Below are 26580 nucleotides of genomic sequence, written 5' to 3'. Positions count from 1 at the left end.
TATGATGAACATAGTTTAATTAAGAATTATAGCCATAGTCACATTACATCTCAGAACATTAATTCAGTCTTCCCACTGCATAAAGTTCTACATCCATACTTCTCAGAACAAGGAAAGGAAAATATCTGGTAATCTTCAATACTTACATAATTTCTAAGATGAAAAACATTAGTGAAAACAGTAGTATTCTTTTGGCATACTATGAAGGTAGTGCTTACTGCTTTTGGCAAGAGAAGAAATTATAAATAAAAATATTTTAATATTAGGGAAAGGGAAAAACTGTATCCAAAGTGTTTTCACTGAATTAATGCTTTCAAACAGTACTTCAGCCCAATAGAAACACAACAAATCCCCGAAGGTTTTATTTTGCCCTGAAAGGCATTTGAAGCAGGAGTGTTACTCAACATACATGGCAGCTAACTACACACACATGGAAATCCACCTTTTAAAAACCCAGTAACATTTATAGTGTTTGATTCCCTTATACACAGGCACACACTTTGCTAGCTTCTCTTTCCCTTTCTAGAACTTAATGAGACTGTGCAATACTGGAGCAGTAGTCTAAAATGTCCTGTATAGTGAATTCCATAGTAATTCCTGATCCAGGGTAGCAGCGAGCTATCAGCCCTTCAAAGTGCTTGTACTGTCTTATGAATTCATCTTGCATGGAATGCCACACAACCTGCCAAAGAAAGCAAACTTTAGGAAAAGTCAATTGGCACAACACACTGCATAGGTTAACTAGAAAACACTGGCTCATTAACTGATTGTCACTTCAGGTGTCATTTTACAGTTCAAGATTACTAATAAAGTTCAATAGATTGAGTTACTGCATTAGAAAGAAGATTGATAGTTTCTACCCATTAAGATCTGTAATGTTGACATGACTTGTAATAAATGTGCAAAGCAGAAAATAGTAAAGAAAATGGGGAAGTTTTCCTAATAGAGGTATTGCTTTTGTCTTTCAGGAAAACACTCTGAACCAGAAGAGTGCTATAATTCACGTTTCAGACTTTAAAAAGCTGTTTAAACAAGCTTAACTTAAGTCTACTTATTATTTACAACAGTGAAAAAGTTTACAGAGTGTAATAAAAACATTAGATAATACAACTGTTAGAAAATATATAACTGAAAGTATTCTGCTGTAGTGCACCAGCTAAGATTCACATCAGCTTACCCATTCATTTAAATTTACTCTCTACTTCCAATATATTTTGCAGAACAGATGTCACCCATTAATGGTCAGCTAGTGAATCATAAAGGAAGTTACTTTCTGACTTTTTTATACCACTCTGATCTAAATCAGTATTAAACAAATAGAAACAGAATAGGATTATAAAAAACCCAAAAGCTGTACTCAAAATTTATGTTTTTAGAGTTATGCTGAACATTGCCACAGAATACATATTGCAAAAGCAGTAATAAAAAGCCTCTGTGTAACATAGAGTTTTTAAGACACAATTTAGTTTACCTGAAGTAAGTTTTCTTCTTCACAGAGATGTTTATCTACCTTCTTGTAGAGATTATCCAATCCCTTCTTCACTTCTTTACCAGGATATTCCTTTATAACTTTCCGAAGCTCTTGTTTATTAAAAGCCAGCTGATAGCTTACTTCCTCTTCCCGTATACCTTGTGCCACACGAGCTTCAACACCTTCAAAAAAATGCTAACAACAAGTAACAGCATTAGTCCCTATCACAAATCTGAGCTAATGGACTTAATTTGACAAGGGTAAGTGTGGTTAAATCTTGATTCTGCTTCACGACTGTTGTGTTCTCCCAATTTTTGCTTTTTAATTGGGCATGAAGTACTACTCAGCCATAAACATTAAAACACAGCCCAACAATACAGCAATCCAAGTACTAGCATAAAATTGGAACCAATCATTTCTAGAAGCAATTGAGCTTTTCTTTGCAACCTTGTAACTAATAACCAGTCAGCCTCAAAATCCTCAATTCATGAGCTCCTAAGCAGGGATCCAAACACTGGATCTTTTGGATGAACTCCCAAAGCACCTGAGCATCTTTTAAACTATAATTACGTAAAAGCGTATTTGTTCACAATTGCCCTCCCTTCTCACTGTCACTGATCAGTTTCCACAACATAGTAAATAAAGTTTTAGTAAATAGAGGGAAGTATTTCCATGAACATGCAGCTTGAGCTCAACAGTGCATCTGGTCTGGGTAGGACAGAGGTAACTCCCTAGTTAACGTGCTTCACAGCAGCCTACATGGTGCTGTGTTTTGGATTTGTGGCTAAAACTGAGCTGATAAGACAACCATGTTTTGGTTACTGCTGAACAGGTCAAACCTAACCAAATCATAGCACGTAACATCATGCTCAGCTATAAAAATTAGAGTTGGAAGAGGCAGGTTTGGTGTTTGGCTTCAAGGTGGCTGTTGCTCAGAAACTGCCTGGGCATCAGTCTGCTTCTGAGAGGTAGTCAATGACTGCTTTTGCATCACTTTATTTTTCTTCCCTCTATCTTTCTCTACTCCTCTGATTAAACTTTTTCTCCACCCCCAAGTTTTTTTCACTTTTGCTGTTCCTATTGTCTTCCCTGGAGAGGGGGGACTGAGCAGCAATTAGCTATGTGGCAGCTTAGATGTTGGTCAGAGTCCACAAGTGGGAAGCACCAATAAAGCATTTTAATTTTCAAAATGGGAATACATCTTAAATGTCTCTGAAAATAGATGCCTGAAATCCTGTTTATAGAAAAAGCCATGAGACATTCAAGTGGACAGGACTGAGTCTGAACCTAAGTCACCACTCAGTTTAACATTTAGTTCAACTTCAGACATACAGAATTTTCCTATAACTTTTCTTGTTGGAGAGCTCAGAAACCACAGCAATTTTCTCTGCAATTGAGGTGAGAAAGATTATACCAAAAATCCTGATGACTTTTCCCCTCATTTCTTCTTCCTCAAAACCATATGCTTATGACACTGATGTTTAGTCAGTACCATTAATTGCCATGAAAAATTTGGTTATTTTCATCCAAGACTGTTACTCTCATGAGTACTCTTGCCAGACATGCTCCAGTCCAAAATAAGAGATTATGACAGATGCAGTGATAAAGATATCAAATGGTGGAAATAATACATTCAAAAACTATCCTGTACCATTTAAATGAATACTCAAATATACTCACATTTAATTTCTCAAGAGGCTGTCCAAGTGAGTAGATTACATAAGACTGAAGATGATCAGTGTATTTCTGTTTGGCTTCTTTTTTCTCAGCCTCCAGACAAGAAATTTTCAGGCGAGAAAGTGTTGCAAAAATATGATGGAAGTTCTCCATCATGACGACATCCCTGGGTGTCTTCTGACTTTCATTAGCTACTTTCTCAACTGAAAAAAATGAGAAGCAAAACACTTAGAATACCAAAAGGACAAACAAGTTCAGAAAAACATAACCAATAGCCATAATACTATCGAAAAAGGAATTTTGAATTTCATGTAACTGATTACCATTTGTATGAGTCAGAATTAGCACTAAATAAAACGGTACCTAAGAGCCTTCAAAAAGAAGCAACAGACACATTCAGGCTCTAAGAGGATGAAACTTGTATGGCAAAAAAGTCACTCATAAAAAGATATAAAACACAAAAATAACACAAAATAATGAGTATGTATGATCTCTTTTACAGGTGTGAGGAACAAATCACATTCTGAGGAGGCTTACAAGCATGCTTTCAGTATCCCTAATAAATTGCACATGATGGAACTATTTAGGAGAAGTCACAGTAAAATCAATTCCCATCTTCACTAAGACAAAAATCTTCAATAAAGCAGTGGGGGTTTCTTAAATGTACTTCTTAATCTTAGTTTTTGCTTATTAGCTTTATGGTCAAAACTACTGTCAGTCCCTAAATGTATTAATAAAAATAGATAATCCTGCACATACATCTTTTACTTCCCTTCCCCTACCAAAAAAAAGCCCAAACCCAAAAAAACAAGCAGGCAAAAAAAAAAAAAAAATTCTACCCATCCCTCCCTTACTGCACCTAAAAGCAAGCTGAAAGAGGATGGCTTCAACCAAGAGCAGTTAATTGTCTGTGCCTGTTCATCTATTAATCATTTTGCTGAGACTATCAGGATGCCCATCATGAAAGTGATCCAGGGTACCGGAGTATCAGTAATGAGCACAGATTCATTCCAGTCAAAACACTGAACTGCTAACTAGGAAAAATCTGCTACTGCCAATTTTTTTCCTTCCTGTATGATTTTTACAGAGGGAAACAAAAAGACAAGAAACCACATCAGACTGAGCATGCCAGGTTGCTGCTATCTCCCCTCCCTCTTTAGAGTCTTAACCACTTCCCTCTTTAACAACTCAAAGTTATTTTACAGATATGTACAAAGCAAAGTATCTAAAAGTATATTACGATTAAAAGGATTACAATTGCTCACTTAAAATAACAGAGACAACCAAAATTTCAGCATAGTCTTAAAAAAGTCACCTGTTAATTGGGGCAAAATTATATATAAACAGGTAGAAATAATTATTTTAGTAAACTATGACAGCCTCGGAAGACCTACCACTGTCAAAGACAGCTCTAATAAGTTTTATGTAGGCTTTATCTAGATCTCCTCGTCGTTCTGCATTTTTGAAAATTGATTCAGCAAGGGCTGCAAACTCTTCAAATTCAGCAACAAATGGAAGGATCCCAACTTTACTTTTCTTTGAGATTTTTACTTCATCCATCTGCTTCATCTGATTACTCTTTAATTTAAAACAAGAACAAGTGTTAGGTTCCAGGTCATGTAACAACTATTAAAAGAAAAATGCAGAAATACTGAAAAAACTGACATATATAAAAGACAGAAATAATTATTTAAATTAGTACATCTATTTAGTCTTTCATCCTTTTTACTTTTAATTTTTTTTAAAAGTAGAATAATTGGAAAGAATAAGGAAAGACAGTATTTTATTCCCCTTTATTTACTTAGTATTATGAAAACAAACACCCAATGAAAAAAAACCCAAATTTATGCACCAGAAGCAATTAACAATTTTCCCTTTGTAATCTAACGAAGAATTTCACTTTCTGATTCAGCCAAGCTAACGATTCCTTTTGCTGCACAAAGTTTCTTTAGTTTTCTTTTGAAGAAATTTTATTTCTGAGTGTAATAAAAAAATCAGTTTCCAAATATTTTAAGTATTAAACTGATCAAGAATGGTCAGTTTTATGACATTTGCCTAGAGTGAAATTACATTTATGACAATAAAACAAAGTTATATCAACAACTCTGTTTTCACCTGCTATATTTAATTTAATTGTCATAACTGCATTAACAAAAGAAATTTTCAGATAATAGGGGCTGCCTCTGCAAAAGACCTCACATCTTTGGTAAGTCCACAAGGTTTGGTTTTGACAAGTAAAAAAGGCATAGAGCTGTATTTTACTTGATGAATTTCAGTAATCTCAGACGGAGTACAAGTTTAAACAAAGAACTAAGAATGTCAAGTAGCTCAGAATCCTGAGCGAGTGGTCTTACTTAGTACAAATAGCTACTTATTGAGGAAAACTGGAATGGAGAGGAAAAAAGAAACACAACCACCATTTGTTTGAAGGCTTGGCCAGTAGAAAAGTAATAAATTACTAATTTTCACTTCAAATTTAAAGAATTTAAGTATACAGAAATGTAAAATCAAACTGGGTAGGAGTGGGCTTCCTATAATACCACAGTTAGCTTAGTCAGAATAACTAAAGAACTTACAATGCACTTATCAAAGTTCCTTTTGACAGTCACCAAAACATTTCCAAGTGTTGTGCTGAGAAAGGACGCAGGGTCCACATTTTGTGCTGTCCATACATGATGGCTCATCTTAACTAACATATAAAGGGAATTAAAGCTATCAATCTTGTCTCCCAGTGCTATAAGGTTATTCAGCTCAGGTTCAATACAACGAAATATTTTTGTCATCATTTGTCGGATCATGTCCTTCCTATTAAAAATGCATAAGAGGAAAATATTACTCTGACAGTTTACCAGGCTATTTTACATGCTTTTTGATATATTTATTTGATATAGTAGTCTTATTTGCACCCAACAAGTCTCATGACTTTCAGAAAGTCAGTTCCACACAGTAAAAATCAACAGTCACAGGTATAAAATATTCCAAGAAGTTTTTCTCTGTGGAATCTGTCACACACTCTCAGAACTTTGCTAAGCATATTTTTTATATTATAGTGCCAAATTTCAATTTGCAAACTGTTAAGAGAATTCAACAACTATATACAGGAGCACCCATTCTATATACAAAAATTATTCTTTTTACTGACACACTCAGTGTCTAGGTAAAAATTACAAGTTCACTATTCACTTTCACAGAAAGGGAATAGTTTCTGATTTTAGAGAAAAAAGTTTTATAAGCCAAATAAACTCAAACATAGGCTTAAGAATCAGTAATAAAAAATAGCAGCACATACTCAGATGATACTGTTTGTGGAACACCAGAAGTGTACGAACGAGATAAAGCTACTCCATCCACTTCCTCCACTTGGTTCTGTAAGAACAAGGAATGTATGTAAAAATAAGGTTTGTCTCCAATTCTTTATCAAAGCAGTTACTACATCAAAACCAATATAAGTAGCAGTTCCATACCCCCAGCACCCCCACCTCCAGAGTAGAAAACAGAACTGTTGGCAAGTTTCTGGTAATTTTCCAGTCACATTCCACCGAATTCAGTATTATCCACAATTACTTCCCACTGTCTTCCTATATAGCGTGATGGAGTGTTTGTTGTCATCTTATGAGGAAACAAAGCCATGGCAAAGGAAACATGTCAGGCCTTCTTTCATAAATTTTGGTTTATTCAGCCAAAATAAAGATCTTTCCAGTTCATGAAGAAAAACAAATTACTTATCACCTGGATCACATAATCACCAATAAATTCCGAAGTTCTCTATTAAACAGGTCTCTTTTGAGGCCTGGTCAATACTTCTTACTACAGTGAGAGAGAATCTAAGTCATACCATTGCTGTTCCAGAGGTGCTCTGATGTTGTTGCAGTTTGAAAAATTTACTAATGAAGTCCTGTTCCGCCAGACACAGAGGCTCTAGTTCACTTAATACTTGCTCAAAAATCTAAAGGAAGTTAAAATATTTTATCAACACACCAAATACTATGGATGGTTAACAATACTAATTTTGTTTGTTACATACACTTTTTATCTTCACTGAGCTTTAGAAGGCTTACCACTACTTAACAGAAATGGAAACAGCTTGTAAATAGATGTCTAAAAGTAATAGCTGCTTCTTCAACATGTAATCTTCCTTTCTTATCCATGTAATACTGTGAAGGAAAGAACAATCTATGTTTTTCCACAACTAAAAGTTTTCTAGTTGCAGCCTGAGGAAGCACTTTTGTGCTATAATGGAAACACTTGCATTTTAATAGCAAGTCTTGGTTTCTGCCACCATCTTTTCTGCCTGGGCTGCTGAGCAGAGGAAGACAAAATTAAAAGCCTCAGGGAAGAAAAACAGGTCAACTGTGTTTGTTGAAGTTAACTGCCCTGTAGAAAAAGTGGAAAAATAGCTGCTACAGAAACAAATAAGTAGGTTTTGTACTGAAGTATGCAACACAATTTTTAGATTTAAATTAAAATGAAACACTATTTTGGCAATAAGTAATTACAATAGTTTAATTATATTAATACAAAATAAGGAAATTCTAAGTCAGATGTTAAACATATTTCTCTTAGAATTTTCTCTGCAAGTATTCAAAACTTAAGGCATGCAATAATTTACATAAATTAAACCAATCTAGCCACACAGGAAATCCATGCTGATGAAAACTCCCATAGGAAAAAACCCAAGAACTTTGTAGGTCAGCTCAATAGCTTATAACTCTGTGTATATTAAATCACATTCACATATCCCCAGTGGGTGTGAGATGCAAGTGAGAAATTGAGAATAATAGCACAATAATTGTATAAATCTGTTTTAACAAGTTAGTTTCTTAATTCTAGACAAGTTGCTGCTGCAAGTTTGTAATAACTTAACAGTTAATATTGTTTCAGGCATGTATTTTCTCCCAGAAAAAGACTGAGCAATGATTTATTTGAAGAGGTCAGAAGAAAAACATTACTCTCCATCAAGTAATTCAATAGAGAACAAGAAAATTATTTTTATCTCTGACTGATAACTGCTTGTTTTCCTTCCACAGCAGTGAGGAGTTAATTCTGCAAGAAATGGTGAGCACTGTCACTTTTAATGGTTCAGGAAAAAAAGTCAACAAGATGCTGAGGACAGCAGGTTTTACAACAGGATGAGGCCACTCCAATAATAACTTAGTGCTATTGGTTGAAGCTAAAACTGATGATAACTAATGCGAAACCAGTATAAGTAAGATTTTAGGGTTACGCTCAAGTCCTGGCTAAAATTCTTATCTTCCTTGTCTTTTGCTTTTGCTTACATACTGGCAAAATACCATAGAACATAGAATGAGTTGAAAAAAACAAAACCAGTGGAGAATCCATCAGTTTAATTCCTATTAGCTTAAATGCACGTATTAGGCTTAAACGTAAAAGATAATTTTTTATGCTTGATATTCTTTAAAGACTACACACAGCCTATAAAGGATTTAAATAGAATCTTATAATCTGAGATTAATACTGTGATCTACATATTTCTTAGGAACTGCCTTTATTAGCTATATGGTACAGACAAACTTTGAAATAGGCATGTTTTAGGATTTAAAATGTAGAGATTTTTGAACTATAGAAGAAAGATATGTAAGATACCTCTAATACAAAACTAAGCAAGAATCCTATGTGATATTTTAGCTTTACCTTATCAAATTTTGTTCTGTCAGCCACATCCAGGTCAGAGGCAGACATGTTTCCCATGTCTAACAGTGAGGATGACTGAGATCTACGGTTTCCTGAACTCTGAACAGAGAGTTTATTTAGACTAGAAGTAGACCCAGTTAATTTTCCAGAACTTCCATGAAGACCTGTGAAATAAAGACACTATGAAGGAGGAAAATGAAGACAGAATAAAATACTGAAGAATAGGTTTTGTTACAGAACATATGAGTTCTAGTCATAAGAGTTGCTAGTAGTCCTATATTAAAACCAAACAACTTTTGTCTAAGCTATAAATGCTTTGCTGTAAATGTATTCTTTCCTCATTATAAGATAGCTTAGATTCTTCAGTAATTTTCAAAGTACAATTTAAATTCTCATTGTAAAGTATGCCAAAAAGGTATAAAAGGAACAAAACTCTAAAATACAGCAACACAGGGATTGAAGACTTGAAAGCTAAGACCAGTTATCACATATGTGGATGTATTTTGGGCAAAGGCTGCCACAAGCAGAAGAACTGAACCACAGGAAGGAAAAAAATTAAAACGTTTTATATACACACAGGTACTTTTTCATGTTGAACTTGATCTTTCTGCTGTTAACATCCTTTTAACTACACAGTTTGTTCCAGCTATTTTGCTAGATCTACAACCCCATAGTAACTCTGCTGCTAATGCTCTCCCCTCCTTTTGATCATAATTAACATTCAATTATTTCTTCATGATATTTCTGGGCCTTCTCCTAGGACCATGTATTTACTTGTTATTTCTTTTTCCCCCAAATTTTTCAGAAATGTTGGACCAGGACAGAGAAAGCTAATAACAAAAAAGACCAAAAAATTACCATTATTTGATCTCCAAGTAAACTTCTCACATCTAAGCCACAAAGAAACTTAAAAGCAATCCTGCAAGCTCCACTTAACTGTTGTGTTGGTATCTAGTCTAAAGACACAAGACAAAGTCTACAGATCTAATCTAAATTGTCACTTCAGCCTCCTGGAGGAATGGAAAACTATGACAAGCTCTCAGGCACAAACATTTTTACTATCAACTAGCAGTATGTGAAAAACAAAAGATATTGTCTGTATGTGCAAATCTTAAATTCTACGTTGGAACTTAGAGCTGTGCTTCCTTTTTGCTTTGCCAGCCCAATGGTTCTGCTCACATTTACTTCATTCTGAACAGAGGGCTTCAGTGTGAGGTAGATTCTCCCTGATGCAGCACTACATTGTAACATCAACACACATGCATTGACAACACCAACTAATGCAACTAGTTATACTCACTCTCAGTTTCCTGTTTGACAGCACTTTCTTTTCGAGGCAGTGTAGCTGGGATGGATTAGGTTGCAAGCATCAAAGACAAAGACAAGTTAAAATGCAGTTTGCACAAACCATGCACAAGATGCAAGTTAAGCTCTAACTGGAAAGAAACATGCAGAGAACTATAAGCAGCAAGTAACTACATTGCAAACACATTTAGTTGGAGAGGTACTATTCTAGAAATTCAGGATCTAAACTACATGGAAAAGAGAGTAAGTTTCTAGGTATTAAAATTTGATTTTTCTTGTATAGTATGTTCAAAGAACACTTTTGGTAACATGTATTTAAGTTGTCCCAAATTGAGAAGTCCATTAAATTATTTGTCAGACTCAGTTTCCATGATAAATCATATCAATCTATAGACATGAAGAAATTAAAATGTACTTAAGGAATTTTCTTACTGAGTCGGAGATATCATCCACCTTTTCAGTTTAAAACACACACACAATTACTGCAAAATAATTCATATTTGACAGTAAGACTGGCTAACCTTTTCTTAGTTGTTGCAAATCAGGATATTTACATTGAGATTACATCTTTTGCATTCATGCTGCACAAAAACAGATGACTGCAAATTTGGAGAGGATAAAAATAATAAATATACAGTAAAAGAATTTACAATGAGGTTTTTATATTTTTCCTAGCTCCTTTCAGAACTGAAGTTTCCTCAAGTGGACTTCAATATGAAATTTAAAGTAAATGGGTGTTTGTAGAAAATATAGAATCCCTAGAGTAAAAGGCATTTGCATACATACACTAAAAGCAATATGTGGTTTTAAAGAGATCTTGATGAGGATGGATGCTACAAGCCCCCCAAAATGGAGCAGGCAAGCAGAACCTACTGTAATAGAATGAGTATATATTTCTAAATGCCACAAACATGTCTTAAATACCAGATGTTCTCAAGTAGGCAACACTACTGATAATTGTAACATCAAATTCAAATTTAATTCCAGCCTAGTTTTTAAATCTTGAGTGTTTTGGCTGATTTTGAATAAAAAATGTTTAGGCATGATATATTTGGCATATGCAACTGTCATGCATTGGTCATTGGTCCCACTTCTTCGTGATCCTCAATTTCTAAACACATGGGACTTATTACAAAATGTGAAGAACTACAAAGATCAAGCCCTGGACAATCAGGGGAGCCTTAGTGGCTTTTGACAAGCTACATCATATAAACAATATGACAATAGTAGCAGTCTTTCCAACACTGACTTTATGGTATTTAAGTATCAAAGTCTTGGCTTCACCAGAAAAGAAAAAAAAAAAAAAAAAAAAAGAAAAAAGGACTACTTAAGACGAGTGTGAATGCTCATGACCCAGGCTGGCTTTTTTGCCATAAAAATGCAGACAAAGAACCTTGCACTAGCACAGAATGCCAGAATTCTCCCAGCATCCCCTCTGCATTTGAGGCATTCAAATAGCAGTGCTATTCCCAAAGCACAAAAAAAAGGCAAGAACACACACCAACACAACTTGGAAACAGGTCATCTTTCGAATTTGAGTACAACTGGAGCATTATGCAGCTACACTACTCCTTAAACAAGTTTAATATTAAGAAGTGATTTATTTTGAATAAATGTGCAATTATTAGTACAATTACTACAATGAACACAGAAGCCTTTGAAATTACACACCCTTATGAGGCGTTGCGACATAAATAAATTTGCACAAATACATGACAGAAGTCTTCTCAAGGTGCAGCTTTTACTCTGGTAAGGATCGCTTTCTCCAAAATGCCTGATTGCTCCATAACATTAACACAAGTTAGGGAACTGCTACAAAAGCTGTCTCTTCACAAGTACAAATCACAAAACAAGTGTCAAGACAAAGTGTTTAGAATGTTTCAGAAATCAATTTGTATTACACTAAAGGTATCTTATTAGACTAAAGGGTTTTTCTTGCAGTAAGATTGCTTTTCAAGATTTATGAATTCTAATGTTCTGACAAAGACATCTTACGTGCTCTGCTTTCCATGTCCAACAGCTTGCCAAGACTTATCTTTCCAGTTCCCCATCTCTCAAACAAGCCTTACTACCTTCCTGATTTCTTCCTTTGATTACATTTTTCTAGTTTCTACCATCAAACTTCAAAGCTCATCAAACTTCACTCAGGACCCAAAAGAGGCTGATAAAACTTACTACTTACAGCTGTACATAATTTTGGAATTCAGAACTTGCAAACTGGTAAACCATGGCAAATATAAATATTTCAAAGAAGCTTTGAAACACTGCACCTTAAAATACAGAACTGACAATACATAAATACACCTATAGCACTGTTGCTTTTTAAGTATCCAGATAATTTTTTTAAGCTTTACTTCCATATTCACACTAGACTAATCCAAGCAGAAATAATCCCTTAAATATAAATACTTACACATTAACAAATTATGATTTCTAGACTCAAGCTATAGAGGTAAATCCCCGTGAAAAAAACACATTAAAACATGCAAGTTTTACTAGGCAAGATTAGCATTAAAACTAGCTTCTTAAATTCCACCCAAGATTTATTAAAAGCAGAAATAACAGCTGAAGGAATACAAAGCAACGCTGCCCAAACTCCCATTAATTACAAGAGTTGATTTTTCAAATTTGTTCAAGCAATAAAGTGGGATAATTCAAGTAATAAAAAGTGAGTGTAGGTTTGAAAACTGAGAGAAATACTGTATTTTATACTTTTATTTTGACCAATTTCACAAGATTTCAGTTGTGCTACTTCAGCCGTGTGGAAGTCAGAAGTTTTACCAGTCATATTTTTCATCCAAATTCTTCCATCTTGCCAAAAGTAAAGAATTTTACACCATTCAAAATTAGCCCTAGGTGCCATAATGAGTGTTTTATATGCAAATAGTAAGATTCAAAGCAAGATATGTGCCCTCTGGAAGCTTACCAAACTTCTTTCCTTCTCTGGTTGTGCCTGTCATCTTGATCTTGGCAACTTCAAAGAAATCTTTTATTTCCCTTTCATAAAGTCGTGATAAATAATCCATATAATTCTTAAAAGAAAAATTTAAATTTAGTTAACAGGTATTCATACTGATTTTTCTTCTATTATAGGTGAATAACTCCTAAAACCTGTGCATTTTCAAGTCCTTCTAATAACAAACTGGATTGGACTATGTAACTATATGTATTAATGCAGCATGCACAAAAATATATTTGTGATATTTAAACAGCTTATATTCATTTTCATAGTGAGTTCACTGAGCATTCATCAGAAACTTCCACTTTTCCTTCGTAAGGAAAAATATGCAATGCAGTACATACAGATAGATTACTGGTGGTAGAGCATCACAGAATTCATTTCAAGGGTAGAAGAGAGAGAATTCAGCACCTTTCTCCCTCTTCTATCAGACTCTTACTGTATCCCCAAAAGCACACATAAATATGTAATGCTCACATTTTTTTATTAGAAGATCACAAAGATGCCAACCATTCGCTATCTGCTTTACACTGAAGGCAAATGAATAACTATTCAAAAGCTATTTTCAAAGTCCAATTTAAATCTTCTATTTAAGAATGACAAAATTTTAATTTAAAAAATACTTGTTTTGTAACTAACTTTTCCTTGACTTGAATGTATTCTATACTTCTGTAGTAATTTTTTTACTCCGTGTTAGTTTTAAACAAGGTAGTTAAAAGTTACATGCATACAGAGAAAAACATTTCTATTTAATCTAATGTACAAGAGACCTCCGAAGCTTTTGACACTTCCAAGTGAAATGAAGGTCTGTTGAAATAGAGATGTTACACAGGCAATAAGCACACCAATTTGAAATTAGCCTATTTTTTAGGCTGTGTAATGGCAAATTTGTTTTACATAAATATTAAGACAAATATCTTGTGATACCTCAGCATAGACTGTTTGAGGAAAAAAACAACAAACAGAGCAGGAGACCACAAATACTAAAAAATGAAGTTTCCTATTCCTATTTCCTAAAGAAATAAAAAAAAGAGGAGCAGTGAGTTATACTCAATATATAGCAATATTAAAATGACATGTACATACACACAGGCAATTCTCTTGACTCTCAAGCCTAGTCTATAATGTACATTCTCTAGCATCATTTGATCACTTCACATACCTTTGTTAGCCCTTCATATTTTCCATAATCTGTGTTCTTGAGCCACTCCATCAGTTTAGCATATCGAAGTAAATCTCTGTGAAATGGATGATGATTGGGTAATGTCAATTCAGCAGAGTGCTGGGCAAGAGTGGAACTCTGATCGTGACCCTTGATAAGAAAAAGTATTAAAGTAAATCTGGAAGCACTACACACTAGCATTAGAACTTTCCTGAAAATTTTAATATGAAGCATCTCATTCAGACACACAGAAAGGCCTCAAAATACCTTGCATAGAAGCAAGGTCTAGAGATGCAGGCTGAAAAAGACACCTAACATAATACAGACACCAAGTTATTACAGCCAAGGCAGGTAGTGCATCTTAATAAGCTTGCTCATTTTAAGGCTTTTTGCCTTCAGGGTGAGTCACTTTAGCACTTTCTGTAAAAGAATGCAATGTACACCTGAATGAAAATTTAATGACAAGCATTCAATTGTTCCTGAAAAGTTTTAACAGATTATCACATTATTCCTCTTAAAAAAAAGAAAATAGCTGCTTCTGTTTAAAGATGATTTTTCCCACATACAATTTTCAAGTCCTCAGTTAATGGGCAGCCTGGGTGCTAATGATGAGCTTTAGACCTCTCCTCTAACAGCCTGCTCCAATTCAACATACTTTAGTCCACTTTGGCCAAGCCTACCTTGATCAACTCTTAAAATCATCAGTGCACACAGATTCCCTCTCCCTCCACACAAACAGACCCACACAACACACCATCAGTGAACGTTTACTAAACAGTTTACAGCCAGCAGCATAAACCAATCCACTTAACACAAGCTACTAATTTCGTGCTCCTCCTTTATACAAGGATCCCATCATATTGCTAGAACAACACATGATTTAGCTTTTAAGCTTTTACTTGCTTGAACAAGCTTCCTGAATAATTCAGGAAGAGCAAGCAAGGTAACACCTCTGTGCAGCCACACAGCAAAACACACAGCCACTATCCCTGGGTTAAAAGAATGGAGGATAATTTATTTAATTCATTTCCAAATGGCTTTAATATTTTCTGTAAAGTCTTATTTTACTGGGCTTGCCACAAATAGAGCAACAGAACTTACACATTGTGCCATGGAAACACACAAAGATTGTACTAATTGGTCTCCAATTCCTGCATCACGTGCAGGTGCTTTATACAGGTCAGTCAATGTCCATCCCTGGAAGCATTCCTGACAGTTCCATCTTGGACACAACAAGTCAGCAGAATAAGCTATACCATTTAAACACTGCCTTGCCTGTTTCTAAGTTGGAACAGAAGCCAGTTTGGATCAAAACTAAAGCAACTTTGTCCTCCCCTTTTTCTGTTGTACTGGATAGTAATCAGTTCAAGCCTTTTGTTAGAGAAAGCTCTTCCACAATACATTCACAGACTTGTTTAAAAAAAATAAATTTAAGATTTAATTTGTAAAATACCAACTTTTACTAAGTAATGAAACATGAACACTGCCAGCTTCTGGATAAAGCTGAACTACTACATAACCATCACAGAATGGTTTGAGTTGGAAGGGATCTTAAAGGCTCTAGCTCCCCTGCCATGGGCAGGGACACCTCCACTAGACCAGGCTGCCCAAAGCCCTATCCTTGAACAACTGGACTTGAACACTTCCAGTGATGGGGCATCCTCAAGCTCTTTGCAACCTGTCTCAGTACATTTTTGTATCCAACATGAGTGTGAACTTACTCTGAGCCCTGCTCTTTTAACTACATAAACTGACATACAAATAGACCCAAAGAAACAAGTCCTGGCCAACTTCATTAATTTAGGCATACAGAAAATGGGGAAGGATAACACTATAAATTTCACTTATAAAAACAATCCTGTAGTCTGACTTCAACAAAAAGCTAGTGTAATTATAGGAACATATAATTTATGATATATAATTTATAACATGTAATCAGCAACACAGCTGCTCTTGTGATTACTGAGGTCATACTCGATACTGTGGGCATACTTTTGGAGATACGTGTAGGAAAACTTTTCAACAAATCTTTTTTATACTTCTCTGAAAAATAAAATGGAGAAACTCCCTCTAACCCCTCATTTGTCACATTCCTACACCATGCATTTTTAATGTTCAAGTTCATTACAGTTTAACATAATTTACCCGGTGAGTGTAACAGCTTTCATCAACTACATCAGTCCAAATGCTCATTCAGATTACTGCTAGGAAATACTCAGCTATCCCAATTTTTATTTCTTCTTTCATGGAACAATTTTATTCATGTCCCTTTATTACACACAACTTCTCTGGTTAGTAGTTGCATTTTTCATAAAGCTAGATGACAAATTCCCTGACAAGGTAAATTGCTCTTTCCAGGCCAACTTTTCCACAGGACTAATCATTCTGGTTGCAGTAAATTATGTCCTGTTCAAGACTGCTCTAAAACATTACAGATCTTCAAGAGGTACCTTTCCCATCTCATTAAGGGGTTTTCTCTCATTACAAAGAAATTTATACCATTACCAAATGACACCATGAATTTGTCATTCAACTATTTTATCATTTCAAAGCTTCAACCTACTTCCTATTTCAAAGGCAGAAAGCCTGGAGTTGCCTTTAAATTGAGTGCTGAACTTGGTTGTTAAAAAAAATCTTTAAAGTAATAGGTTAATTAATTATTAGTATTACACAAAAAAGGCAACTACATTAACTGTTAGTAAACAGTTTTTAATACTGCAGCAAATGGCACTCTGAAGTTGCATTTCTGTTTAAAATTATTAATATTTATTCTCCTTTTAATATAAAGGAGAATACAACCTTCGTATCTTACAACCATAGTTTGAATCAAGCATTGATTAGTTTGCTTTTCCAAAAATACAGAGCAATTTCATACTTTCAAGGAAACATATTTAGGCTCAAATGTCAATGGAACTATGTTTTCCATCTAATGACTTCCAAATCAGAATGTCTTGCTTATATTCACAGCTTGCTAGACATTATCATGTTTTCATTTGTCTTTTTAATTTAGAATTCTTTATCTTTATCTTATTTTCTGGAATGCTTTAAATTACTTTTTAAAGAAACATTCTAAACAAATAATGCAACTCTTCAGATGTTAAAGGTAACAAAGTATTGGAGTTGAGGTTTTCAATAACATCAGACTAAGAAATTGCTATATTCCTCAAACTAACAAAACAAGCTCATTTTAGTAAGATTACACAAAAATCTATTATTCCTCCAGCACTTGAATCTGTATCTCAAAATGAAGTACAAACTCTTTTTTCCTCTTTTACAACAATGAAAAAGCTTTGCAGAGTCTCATCTCTTGCAGTTAATTAATTCTTCCTGCTTAAACTTAACAGCAAAGTCATAATTTTTTATCTGTTGAGTAATACCTCACAGCTAACAGCAAGCCAAAACTTTCAGAGGACAAGTTTGTATGAAAAACAATGTGAGGCCACTACTAGTATCAGAATTTTAAAAAAGTAAATTGCCAATTGGTAATAGCATTCTCAACAGCACTGAAAAGTGTCTTAAGAATAATAATTTCATATAATGCACATAACATTACACTGTAATAATAATCTCTTGCCATTAAAAAAAAAAATAAAATGCTCAGAAGAGAACATCAGAAAGATATTCTGTTAAAACAGCCACTTCCATACACAAGTCCAATATTGAAACTTTGTGGATGCATTTACACAGGACTTACACAACATAGTTTCTACTTGCTCATTTAAGGGCTGGAACACATGGTCTACACCCAAGTTTTCAAAATATACAAAGTGACAGAGGAAAAACACCTTCTTAAGAACACAAGCTAAAGGCAAAAAAATATTATGTTGGGGAGCTGGAATTCTTCTGCAACGTGAAGAAAATGCAGGAAGCAGTTATCTTTGCCATAAAAAGCCAGGCTCTGGCTGCAATTTTCTATACAATTATCCAGTGTTACTCTATTCCATTTTCTTCACACAATCTAATACATAAAATTTAGAACTGTAAAACTTTTATTGAACTAATATGTATAAAACCAGAATTACTATTTTTTATTTACAAATACTGCAATTTCACACATTTTCAATACCTGTACTGTTGTACATTTTTTACTATTTCCTGAAAATATTTTTCCTCCATGCATGTCAATCTGTCTCTCAGCAACTTTTGGGAATGAGATCAGAGGAATGTTAGCTCATAAACAGAATAACAAAGCTTAAGGGCTGACAAAAATAATAGAAGTGAAAAGGGATGTAAGTCTGATGCTCTGTAATCAGTAAGGACAAATTTCTTTTTGCAAAGTCAAAAATGCAGCTGCTAGTTAGATCATTTCAAGCCCAGGAAAAAAGTTGGTTAGAAAATCTTGTATCAAACTCACTGTACTCACTGGAACTGAATGATAGGAGGACCTGTTATAGAGCTGAAGGAAGGTCTGAGTAAACTGATTGAAGATAAAAAACACATGAATTAAAAACCTGAGGCTAAAAAAAACACCCAGACTTTAGGAAACAAGTGTCAGGCCAGCGTTTTATGAATAATTGAAGTTAAGAAACAAAACCAAGGTTCAGACATTTTATTTTGTATGTTTGGTTTTGGTTTGGGGTTTTTTTTTTGTGGTCTTTGAGGTTCAGACAGCAAGACCTTCTATGTTTTCAGCCGCTAATATCCTTAAAAAAGGTCACTGCTTTTTCTCCTCAATAATCAAGCTCTACAACTAAAATAAACCCTTATATATCACATAATGCATTTAATTCTGATAGCAAGCTGTAGTGGTTTTAGTTCGTCGAGATTTTGGGGGTTTTTAAAAAGAGATGTTTGGGGGTTTTTTTAACATAAGAGACTCCTGCAGGCAGTTATTGTTTGGTATGCTTAGCAATATCTCTGCCTGAAGACCTAGCATTTACTGATTACAGCAAAGAATATGTCCATTTTTAGATAGATTGTTTTCCTTCTCCAGAAAAGTTTGTGACCAAAATTTCATATTCGATAGTAAGAAAAAATACCTGCTGAACAAATACGCTGTTCAAATGACTGGCAAGTCTCCGTGCAAACTGCTCACGCAGGTCACTAAACCGCTGCTGCTGCTGCTTCACTGCATGAAGCATATCATGTCCTACAAACAAAAAGGACTTTAGAGTGTACAAAACACAGAGTAATATATTGTATAGGAGACCCAAAAGGACCAGAGGTCACAATTCCTTCAATGAACAGAACAAAATCTGAGATAAGTTGGCAAGGCACTACGGTAATAAATTTTGCTCGCTAGACAGTAGTCTAACAAAAACGTTACCTGGACGAAGAGCTACATTCATACACTGCAGAAGGGCATCTGCTGCATTAGTGCAGGCCTCAATGCCTCGAGAAGATGTCAGATCTCCCTCCTGAAGGGCCTTTATATGGCCCTTAGCCAGATCCATGTGATTCTACAAAATAATGGATAGTATTGTCCATAAGCTGAAAGCAAATTATTCTGCTATGCTAGTAAACCAAGAAGGATAAGTACTATTTTGACATTATAACTTACTGAAAATAGTGCAACAATGAAATAGAAAAATAAGCTCATTATTTTAAAGGAACTTCATGCTAAAGAGGGTAGTAACCTAAAAGAATGTTATACCTGACATGAACAACCTTAGTAAACATAACAAAAATGCTTACCACTAAGAACTCTATCTCTGACAGTAGTTTAACATTATTTGTGTTGCTGAGATGAATTAGGTGGTTGCTTTCTGAAATTTGATCCATTTGCTCCTTTACACTCTGAAGCATTTCTTCGTAACTGCTCAGCTTTAGTTCAATTTGGTCAACTTCCTTTAGAGCTTCATCCAACAACTTCATCAAGATATTCACCTGTTTCTCTGAGGCCATAATGGACTGAATATTTGCCTGTAAAGAAAATAAAGTCACATTTTAGAAGACATTTTTTATATCTCAAAAGCTTTCTGATACCTCCTTCTCCCTCTACGATTGTCAAATAGCTTCCAAAACTCTTCATAAAATCAACAAAACAAAATAATATAAGCCATAATGTTACTGAACACAGAAATTCCTCAATCTGTGACACTTCCTTGTTTCAAAAAGATAAGATACAAAGCCAAAACTTTGCTCAGGTTCCTGGAGCTGAAGTATTGGTCTGCAGAAAAACAAAAAGCCAAACAGTAATCCCAACTATACCAGAACATTTATTAGTTCCAAAAAACAAAAAAAGAGCATAGGTGATAGGGTCAAGTTTTCTGTTGCAAGATCAGCCATCACCATGACAGCAGCCACTTTCAAAATACACAAGAAACACACAACTTGACAGTTTGAGGAGGCTGTTGTTGGCTCCCTCAAGTCTGTACCCCCTGCATCTCCTAAGTTTTCCAAGAGACCTCTCGAATGCTGGTTTGTCTAAAAAACATCTACATTTCAGTACGTGACAGGTCATGTTAGCTACCTTTTCAGAGAATGCTATTTGGTCAGCATCAAAGAGAACAGTTCAATGTGCTGACACACTGTACATCTGAAGGAATGCTTACCCCATCCAGCACTTGCAGCTCTCTTGACAATTTCTCTGCAAAGGCTTCAGCATTAGCAATAGCGTATTCACACCCTTCCATCATTATTTCAATATCCTGTTCCTCTCTTGCATTTAACTCCTGGTATTCATCCACAGCTTCCTCATCACCTCCTGCTACACTTTGATTCTCTCCACTTGGAACAGATTCTTAGGCAGAGAAGGAAAATAAATCACGTTATCAAGTCCAGAAAGTCACAAGTATTTTAAGAGTACTTAAGTATGTTTAACTACCTGTAAGTAAATCAATCCATTAAACAATTCTCCTAAAAAGCACCTGCTGCCTATGAACACATTTTTCAAGCCTCAGTCTTCCACAAGCTACATTACAATTTCCAGAACTGATTCCCAAGAGTGATGTTTTCCAAATTACGTAACATAAGCAAAATACAAATATCCACCTTCCTTTAATCCAAGGAAAAAACCTAGTCTCAGTTTATTCACGTTTTACACTGGTAATCAGCATTAGAATATATTACAGTATGACACTCAATTTGTTAGTGGAAAATCAGTATTAGTTAGATTCTCTCTTTTGGTTGACAGAGCAGAAGAGAAACATACCAAAGTCAATTAAATAAACGTTATCTTGATGCTCGAGATGAGTTTCACAGCAGGAAAATCAAATAAACAATGGTTTCATTACCTACAATTTCTCACAACAGTGCTTAATGAATTTAACAAGCCACTCAAAGGCTGACAAATGAGTATTAACACAGTCCAGCCAGAATGTGTTTGGGACATTTGAAACATCCCTCTTATCTCTAGCAACTTGATAAGCTAACCAAAGCACTAAAAAACGAACCAAACAAACAGAAGGCATATTATTTAAGAAAATTGCTTACAATGCAAAATAAAGGAAAAAGGTGTTACGCACCTTCTGCAACTTTAGGAAGTTCTGAAGAATTAAAAGGTATGGAAAAGCAGAGGAAAGGAAGCAGAGAATGTTAGCCAGACAAAGCACGAACAGTGTGTATACATTTAAGTGGCAGTAAGTTTGACTGTTTTATTATTGCACAAACTTGAACTGTTAGATGTTGGTTTAAAACAAATTCTGGTCAACACCAAAATACAGAAATGCTATCCTTACTGTTTCACATTTCTAATTCAAAGTTTTCTGCACACACCAGTCCAGTGCTTAATACCAGTAGTATCACCACTTCTGACAGACTCCATGTGATATACTCCTACTTGCTAAGCTTTACTATAAAATGTTAACTATTAAAAGATAATGTGGCCATAAAATGTTTACTACAGGATAAGCAAACAAGATACAAAGCCATCCTAGCCACCAATCAGTCACATAAATTGTAATAAAGTCCAGCAGAATTTAGCACATGCCTCACAGTCAATGAACTAGAAATCTCACATAAAACCCCCTTACCTTCTAGAATGCTACAGATGCTCACTTTTTAAAGCATTTTTCTAATTCAGGGGAAATGCAAATGAGAACAAAAGCAGACTTGTTACACATTTAAACCTATCAGTTCTTGGAGGTAGATTTTATTTTGTTCAAGAAACAGAATGTCTTAAAAATAAAGAAAGCTTATCAATATTTAGAACTTCATTAATGAAGTATTTTGTCTTGGTTCTCAGTTTTCTAACAAAAAAATCTGCTATATAGTCATCTAGCTTATCTGACGACTTAGAAAATATAAAGTTGAAAAGAAATAAGAATTAGAAAACCCATCAGGATTTAGAGTATTTTTTTAGTATATCTGTTTTAAATCAGTAATTACTAAACTTTATACTTCAAATATAATTGTAGAATTTTACCTTCCAACAGCTGTGAACTAACATTAATAAAGTCTATTTTCTTTCTAAGGTATCTCTGATTAAGCTTCCAGATACATGAAATGAAGGTGTTCTTTTCCACTGTGCTGCTTGCAACCCATTTGTACACTTTGTCAAAATGCAAGTCAAATTCAGGACTCTCCTGCAAAAGATGAAATATGTTACATGCTTCACAGTCAAATGATTCTCTAAGTAGCAGAGATTGTCCACACATTTAATAATGGAGATGACAGGATGAAAATTAAATTACACAGATGCCAACCTTAAGCTTGTACAGCAACTTTAGGGCCCTCATGTACCTTAATAAAGGTGCTAAAATAGTGATAGTGAAAAACCCGAATGCATGCTCTGACAGCAGTATTTTGTCAAGGCAGGTAAGACAAAACTAACGCAATACAGAGATGTGTAAGATTTTTCATTAAGTTTATGACAACAAATGAATTTAAGTGGTCAAAAATAGGTTGCTCCTGTTGTTCTGTGGAAAAGTCCACCATATCAGGACTGTATGCTTCCTGTACAGCTCATCCTCAGGCTTATAAACTGCTCATTAAGAACATTTTAAGTGTCCCAGCAAAAATCATTACATACAGCAGAACACTTGGGATATTTGAACAAATTTTCACTGTCATTAGTAGAACAGTCATAAATTCTCTTACTGGAAATTAAGCTTGGGTGAAAAAATTTACATAAGACTTAAAACAAAAAAGTACTACTGGTCCTTCGCAGGTGCTCTCTACAGTCACTGAGAGATCACTACAACTAACGGCAGACAGATATTCAGACTACTGCTATTCAAGCATATCTAGACTACTGTTACTCAATTTACCAGGGTTATATTCTTGCAAAGGCTGAAAGAAAACAGGCACAGGCAGCAGAAGAATGTATCATCTGTTATCAATCTAATTTTTAAAGCAGCCAGTAACAAGGAAGTTAGGTCTAACTTGGAATGAAGAGGATGTTGTGAGCAGAGGACTAACCAAAAAGTGACACATACTTTAACAGCATCTTTGGCATCAACAACAGCAAGGTCTCGAAGTGCCCATGCAGTCTGCCTTTTGTAAAAATCTCCCTTGTCGGATTTTTTCACTTTTACCACATTTACTTGCACTGGTCGTTCCGTTGTCACTATTAAATGAAGTAAGAGAGTCATTTCAAAATACACATGCTACTTTCACATCTGTTTCTGCTGTACTTCAACTTCTCAAACAAATTACCTGTGGGGGAGATTTCGTACTATTTATCTGATGAAAAGAAACATTTTGAAACATTTTCATCCACAATAACCATGTCAGTTTGAGTTTCAAGCAAACAGGCATACATCTCTATACAGCTCATGAGTTAATGACCCCAATTTTCACCTATTTCTTTGATACAGCAGATCTTGGACCATGACCATGTAACTGACAAAGCACACATGTAACTGGAGAGTACAGTCAGAATAAAAACATTTTCAGACATCTTTCAGTCAAAAAAATAGTATAGCAATCAAATTTCTTGACAGATCAACCCAAAGCACCTGACTGATTTTTTAAGAGATAAAATATAATAAACATACACTTAAAGGAACATCAGAACTCAATTCAGCTGCTGTGCCTTTCCTTGGACTCTAACCAATATTCTTTAAAGCATTTTATTTAGGCTTATCAGCTTAGATAACTACTAAACCCTGTTTTAAGCACTACATAAAGCCTGCTTCAAAAGCCCACCAGGGCCAAAAGAATAATTTTTGATTCTTTCCTTTCAAATTACAATGAGATCTGTGAATAAAAGTAATGGGCTTTGCTTCTTTTTTTAGTAGAAGCAATAATGAAAGTACAAGCTATAACTAATTTTCTCCATTAGGAATGGAAAGCACATGTTTTACACAAGTCAAGAATAAGGACTGTACATAAAGCTAAAATAAATGAAATCAAGTAAAAAACAAAGGTGAAGACAAGAAATAGTGTGGTATTCCTATATACCTGTGGCACACAAAAAGCAGTTCCTCTTCTTTTTGCCTGCTTTGCACACGTTCACAATGCTCAATAAACGTTCATCATTGGGAGTGAAAATATCCCTCTGCAAAGCGTGCTTGATTGCAGTCATCTTCTCTCAGCTGAAAGATTTTAGGAGGTAAAAATAAACTCAAGCACATTTAACAGGCACACAAAAAAAGAACCAGTCATGTACTTACAGTAACCACAAGATTTTAAAATTCAATTTTAAAGATAACTTAATGACTTGTAATCTAGAAAGGCATGACTTGGGTAGAAGACCAGATCACTTTAGGAAAAAAATAAAATAAAAAGCTTATTTATTTCAATTAGAAAACTAATTTATTAATACCTGGATGATCCTTCAGCTTAAATTAATGGAGTACAAAAAGCTTCTTTGTAGCAAGGCATTAACATTAAATTAGGCATTAACATAAAAAAGTTGAAACTGGAACCAAGCAAAAAAGACCATCCTATGCTCAAGCTTGTAGAATTCGACCACAAAAACCCAAAAATCAACAAACAAAACAAAACCCAAAACCCCACCAAGCTCCAGAAAATTAAGGAATCAGCAATATTCACTTGATTCAGAACAGGTCCTCACACTACACAGAGATTTTCCCTAGACTGAACAGAGAAGCACATTAGACACCACATTCCAGTCTTTTTATTTAAATACAGAAGTTTCAATGTTATCTGTGCCTTAAAATTCTACAGTGCATTAAAAGCATGATTAGCACACGCAACATGCTGCACTGCTTGATGCTCAGACAATATATGGGGTTGAATTTCAAGCTGGCTCGTTCTCTTGAACAGCCTGAGTTGCTTTCTCGGACAAACTCAACAGAAAAGACAAATCTTGGGCACTACAGTAATTTTGAAGATTACTAACTAAGAACTTTGTCAAAAGAAGGGCCACCATGCCGAAGAGCAAACAGTACTGTCAAGAGAGCTCAGAGCATGCTGTTTACATGACACCCCACGGCAATGTACCACTCCATAGCTGCTAATAACTTTGCTTCTCTTCATCAAATGCTGGGCCCACCTTTTGCTTCCCAAATTGTACCAGGTCACCATTCCTGTTACTCTTCAACAGATGCATAAGATGAACACACAAAATATTGATAATCTGCTGCATTTCAGATTCAGATGCCTCTTTCTTTCCGTATTTAGAATTTTATTCCCTGCTCTAAGTCACGACCAAACTGCTACGAATTGCTGACTCTGCCATTTCAGTGCTACACAGGTTGTCCAGCTTGGGCAGAATACACCTTTCCCATAAAGCACAGCATGATAAAGCCAAGATCCGAGGCTAGCTCTCACACACAGTTCAACTTCTGAGTTACAAACTCAGTCCCTTTAATCACAGCCCCAAAACCTTCAGAGTGTAACAGGACCAAGCACAAAATTAAGCTTTTCACACTTGAGTCCTGCTGCCTCAAAGAAACACAGAATTTAGCCTAAGGAGCTGGAAATAAAACTCCTTCCACAGAAAAAAAGCTTCAAGAAAGCGGAGGCCACACCAGACTCAGATCAATCCCTTTAGACATCGCTGCGTTTTTCCCTGTAATGTTCCCGCCGTGAAACCTGTCAGAGACATCCCACCACGGGAACTGCAGGCCAGACGGGGCTCGGCAGTGTGGGAAGGCTGCTCAGCCCTGCCCGGCCGCTCTCAGGGCGCAAACAGGAAAGGACGCCGCTCCCGCATCCCACCGGCTCACAGCACAACCACAGCACCGCCGGAAATCAACCAAAAGATAACAATTTAACAGAAAAAAAAAAAAAAAAAAAACAAACAAACCAGAAGAGCTACCTAGGGCAGCGGCAGCCTCCCGAGGGCCCGTCGGACACCGCTCCACCGCCTCCCACCTGCGAGTCCCGCACAAGCGGCCCCGAACCCGGCGGCACGGCCACGGCCGAGCGGAGCACCGCGCCAGCCCCCACGCCTGGACGGGGGAAGGGGCGGAGGGTGCCGGGGGCGCCTCGCTCTCACCGCGGTGGCGGGACAGGACCGGGAAGCGCCGGGCCGGGAAGCGCCAGGCAGGGACGCGGCTCCTC

The 26580-nt window shown here is 35.6% G+C and overlaps 1 protein-coding gene across 6 annotated transcripts; it reads right to left on the bottom strand.

Annotated features, from left to right (window-relative positions):
- Positions 1–26580, bottom strand: EXOC1 (exocyst complex component 1). Of its 6 annotated transcripts, none has more exons than XM_041483863.1 (20): positions 26336–26580; positions 24511–24644; positions 23544–23674; positions 22532–22691; positions 21633–21653; positions 20721–20908; positions 19861–20088; positions 19493–19625; positions 19206–19315; positions 18581–18643; positions 14227–14376; positions 13032–13137; positions 8801–8964; positions 6984–7094; positions 6438–6514; positions 5725–5953; positions 4543–4726; positions 3152–3351; positions 1472–1666; positions 1–682 (listed from the first exon to the last, which is right to left on the bottom strand). In XM_041483863.1, exons 2-20 carry the CDS (start codon positions 24632–24634, stop codon positions 530–532), a joined length of 2727 nt encoding a protein of 908 aa, XP_041339797.1. In that variant the 5' UTR covers positions 24635–24644; positions 26336–26580; the 3' UTR covers positions 1–529. The 6 variants fall into 6 exon arrangements, with proteins under 6 accessions (XP_041339797.1, XP_041339882.1, XP_041340124.1 ...); XM_041483948.1 differs by having other exon boundaries at positions 18590–18643; XM_041484190.1 differs by lacking the exon at positions 18581–18643.

This window comes from Pyrgilauda ruficollis, unplaced genomic scaffold (genome assembly GCF_017590135.1).
Source record: "Pyrgilauda ruficollis isolate IOZ18807 unplaced genomic scaffold, ASM1759013v1 scaffold1, whole genome shotgun sequence".
NCBI classification, from domain to species: domain Eukaryota; kingdom Metazoa; phylum Chordata; class Aves; order Passeriformes; family Passeridae; genus Pyrgilauda; species Pyrgilauda ruficollis.
The sequence above is the reverse complement of the archived record's forward strand: the minus strand, read 5'-3'. Positions and strand labels throughout refer to the sequence as shown.

Excerpts from the sequence above, each read along its gene's own strand:
- EXOC1 (XM_041483863.1), bottom strand. The coding sequence starts at position 24,634 with ATGACTGCAATCAAGCACGCTTTGCAGAGGGATATTTTCACTCCCAAT. Across the intron at positions 19,626-19,860 it reads CAGAGATAGAGTTCTTAGTG|AATCACATGGATCTGGCTAA; the intron begins GTAAGCATTTTT and ends ATTATTTTGTAG. Across the intron at positions 4,727-5,724 it reads GGAACTTTGATAAGTGCATT|AGTAATCAGATGAAGCAGAT; the intron begins GTAAGTTCTTTA and ends TTTAAATTAAAG.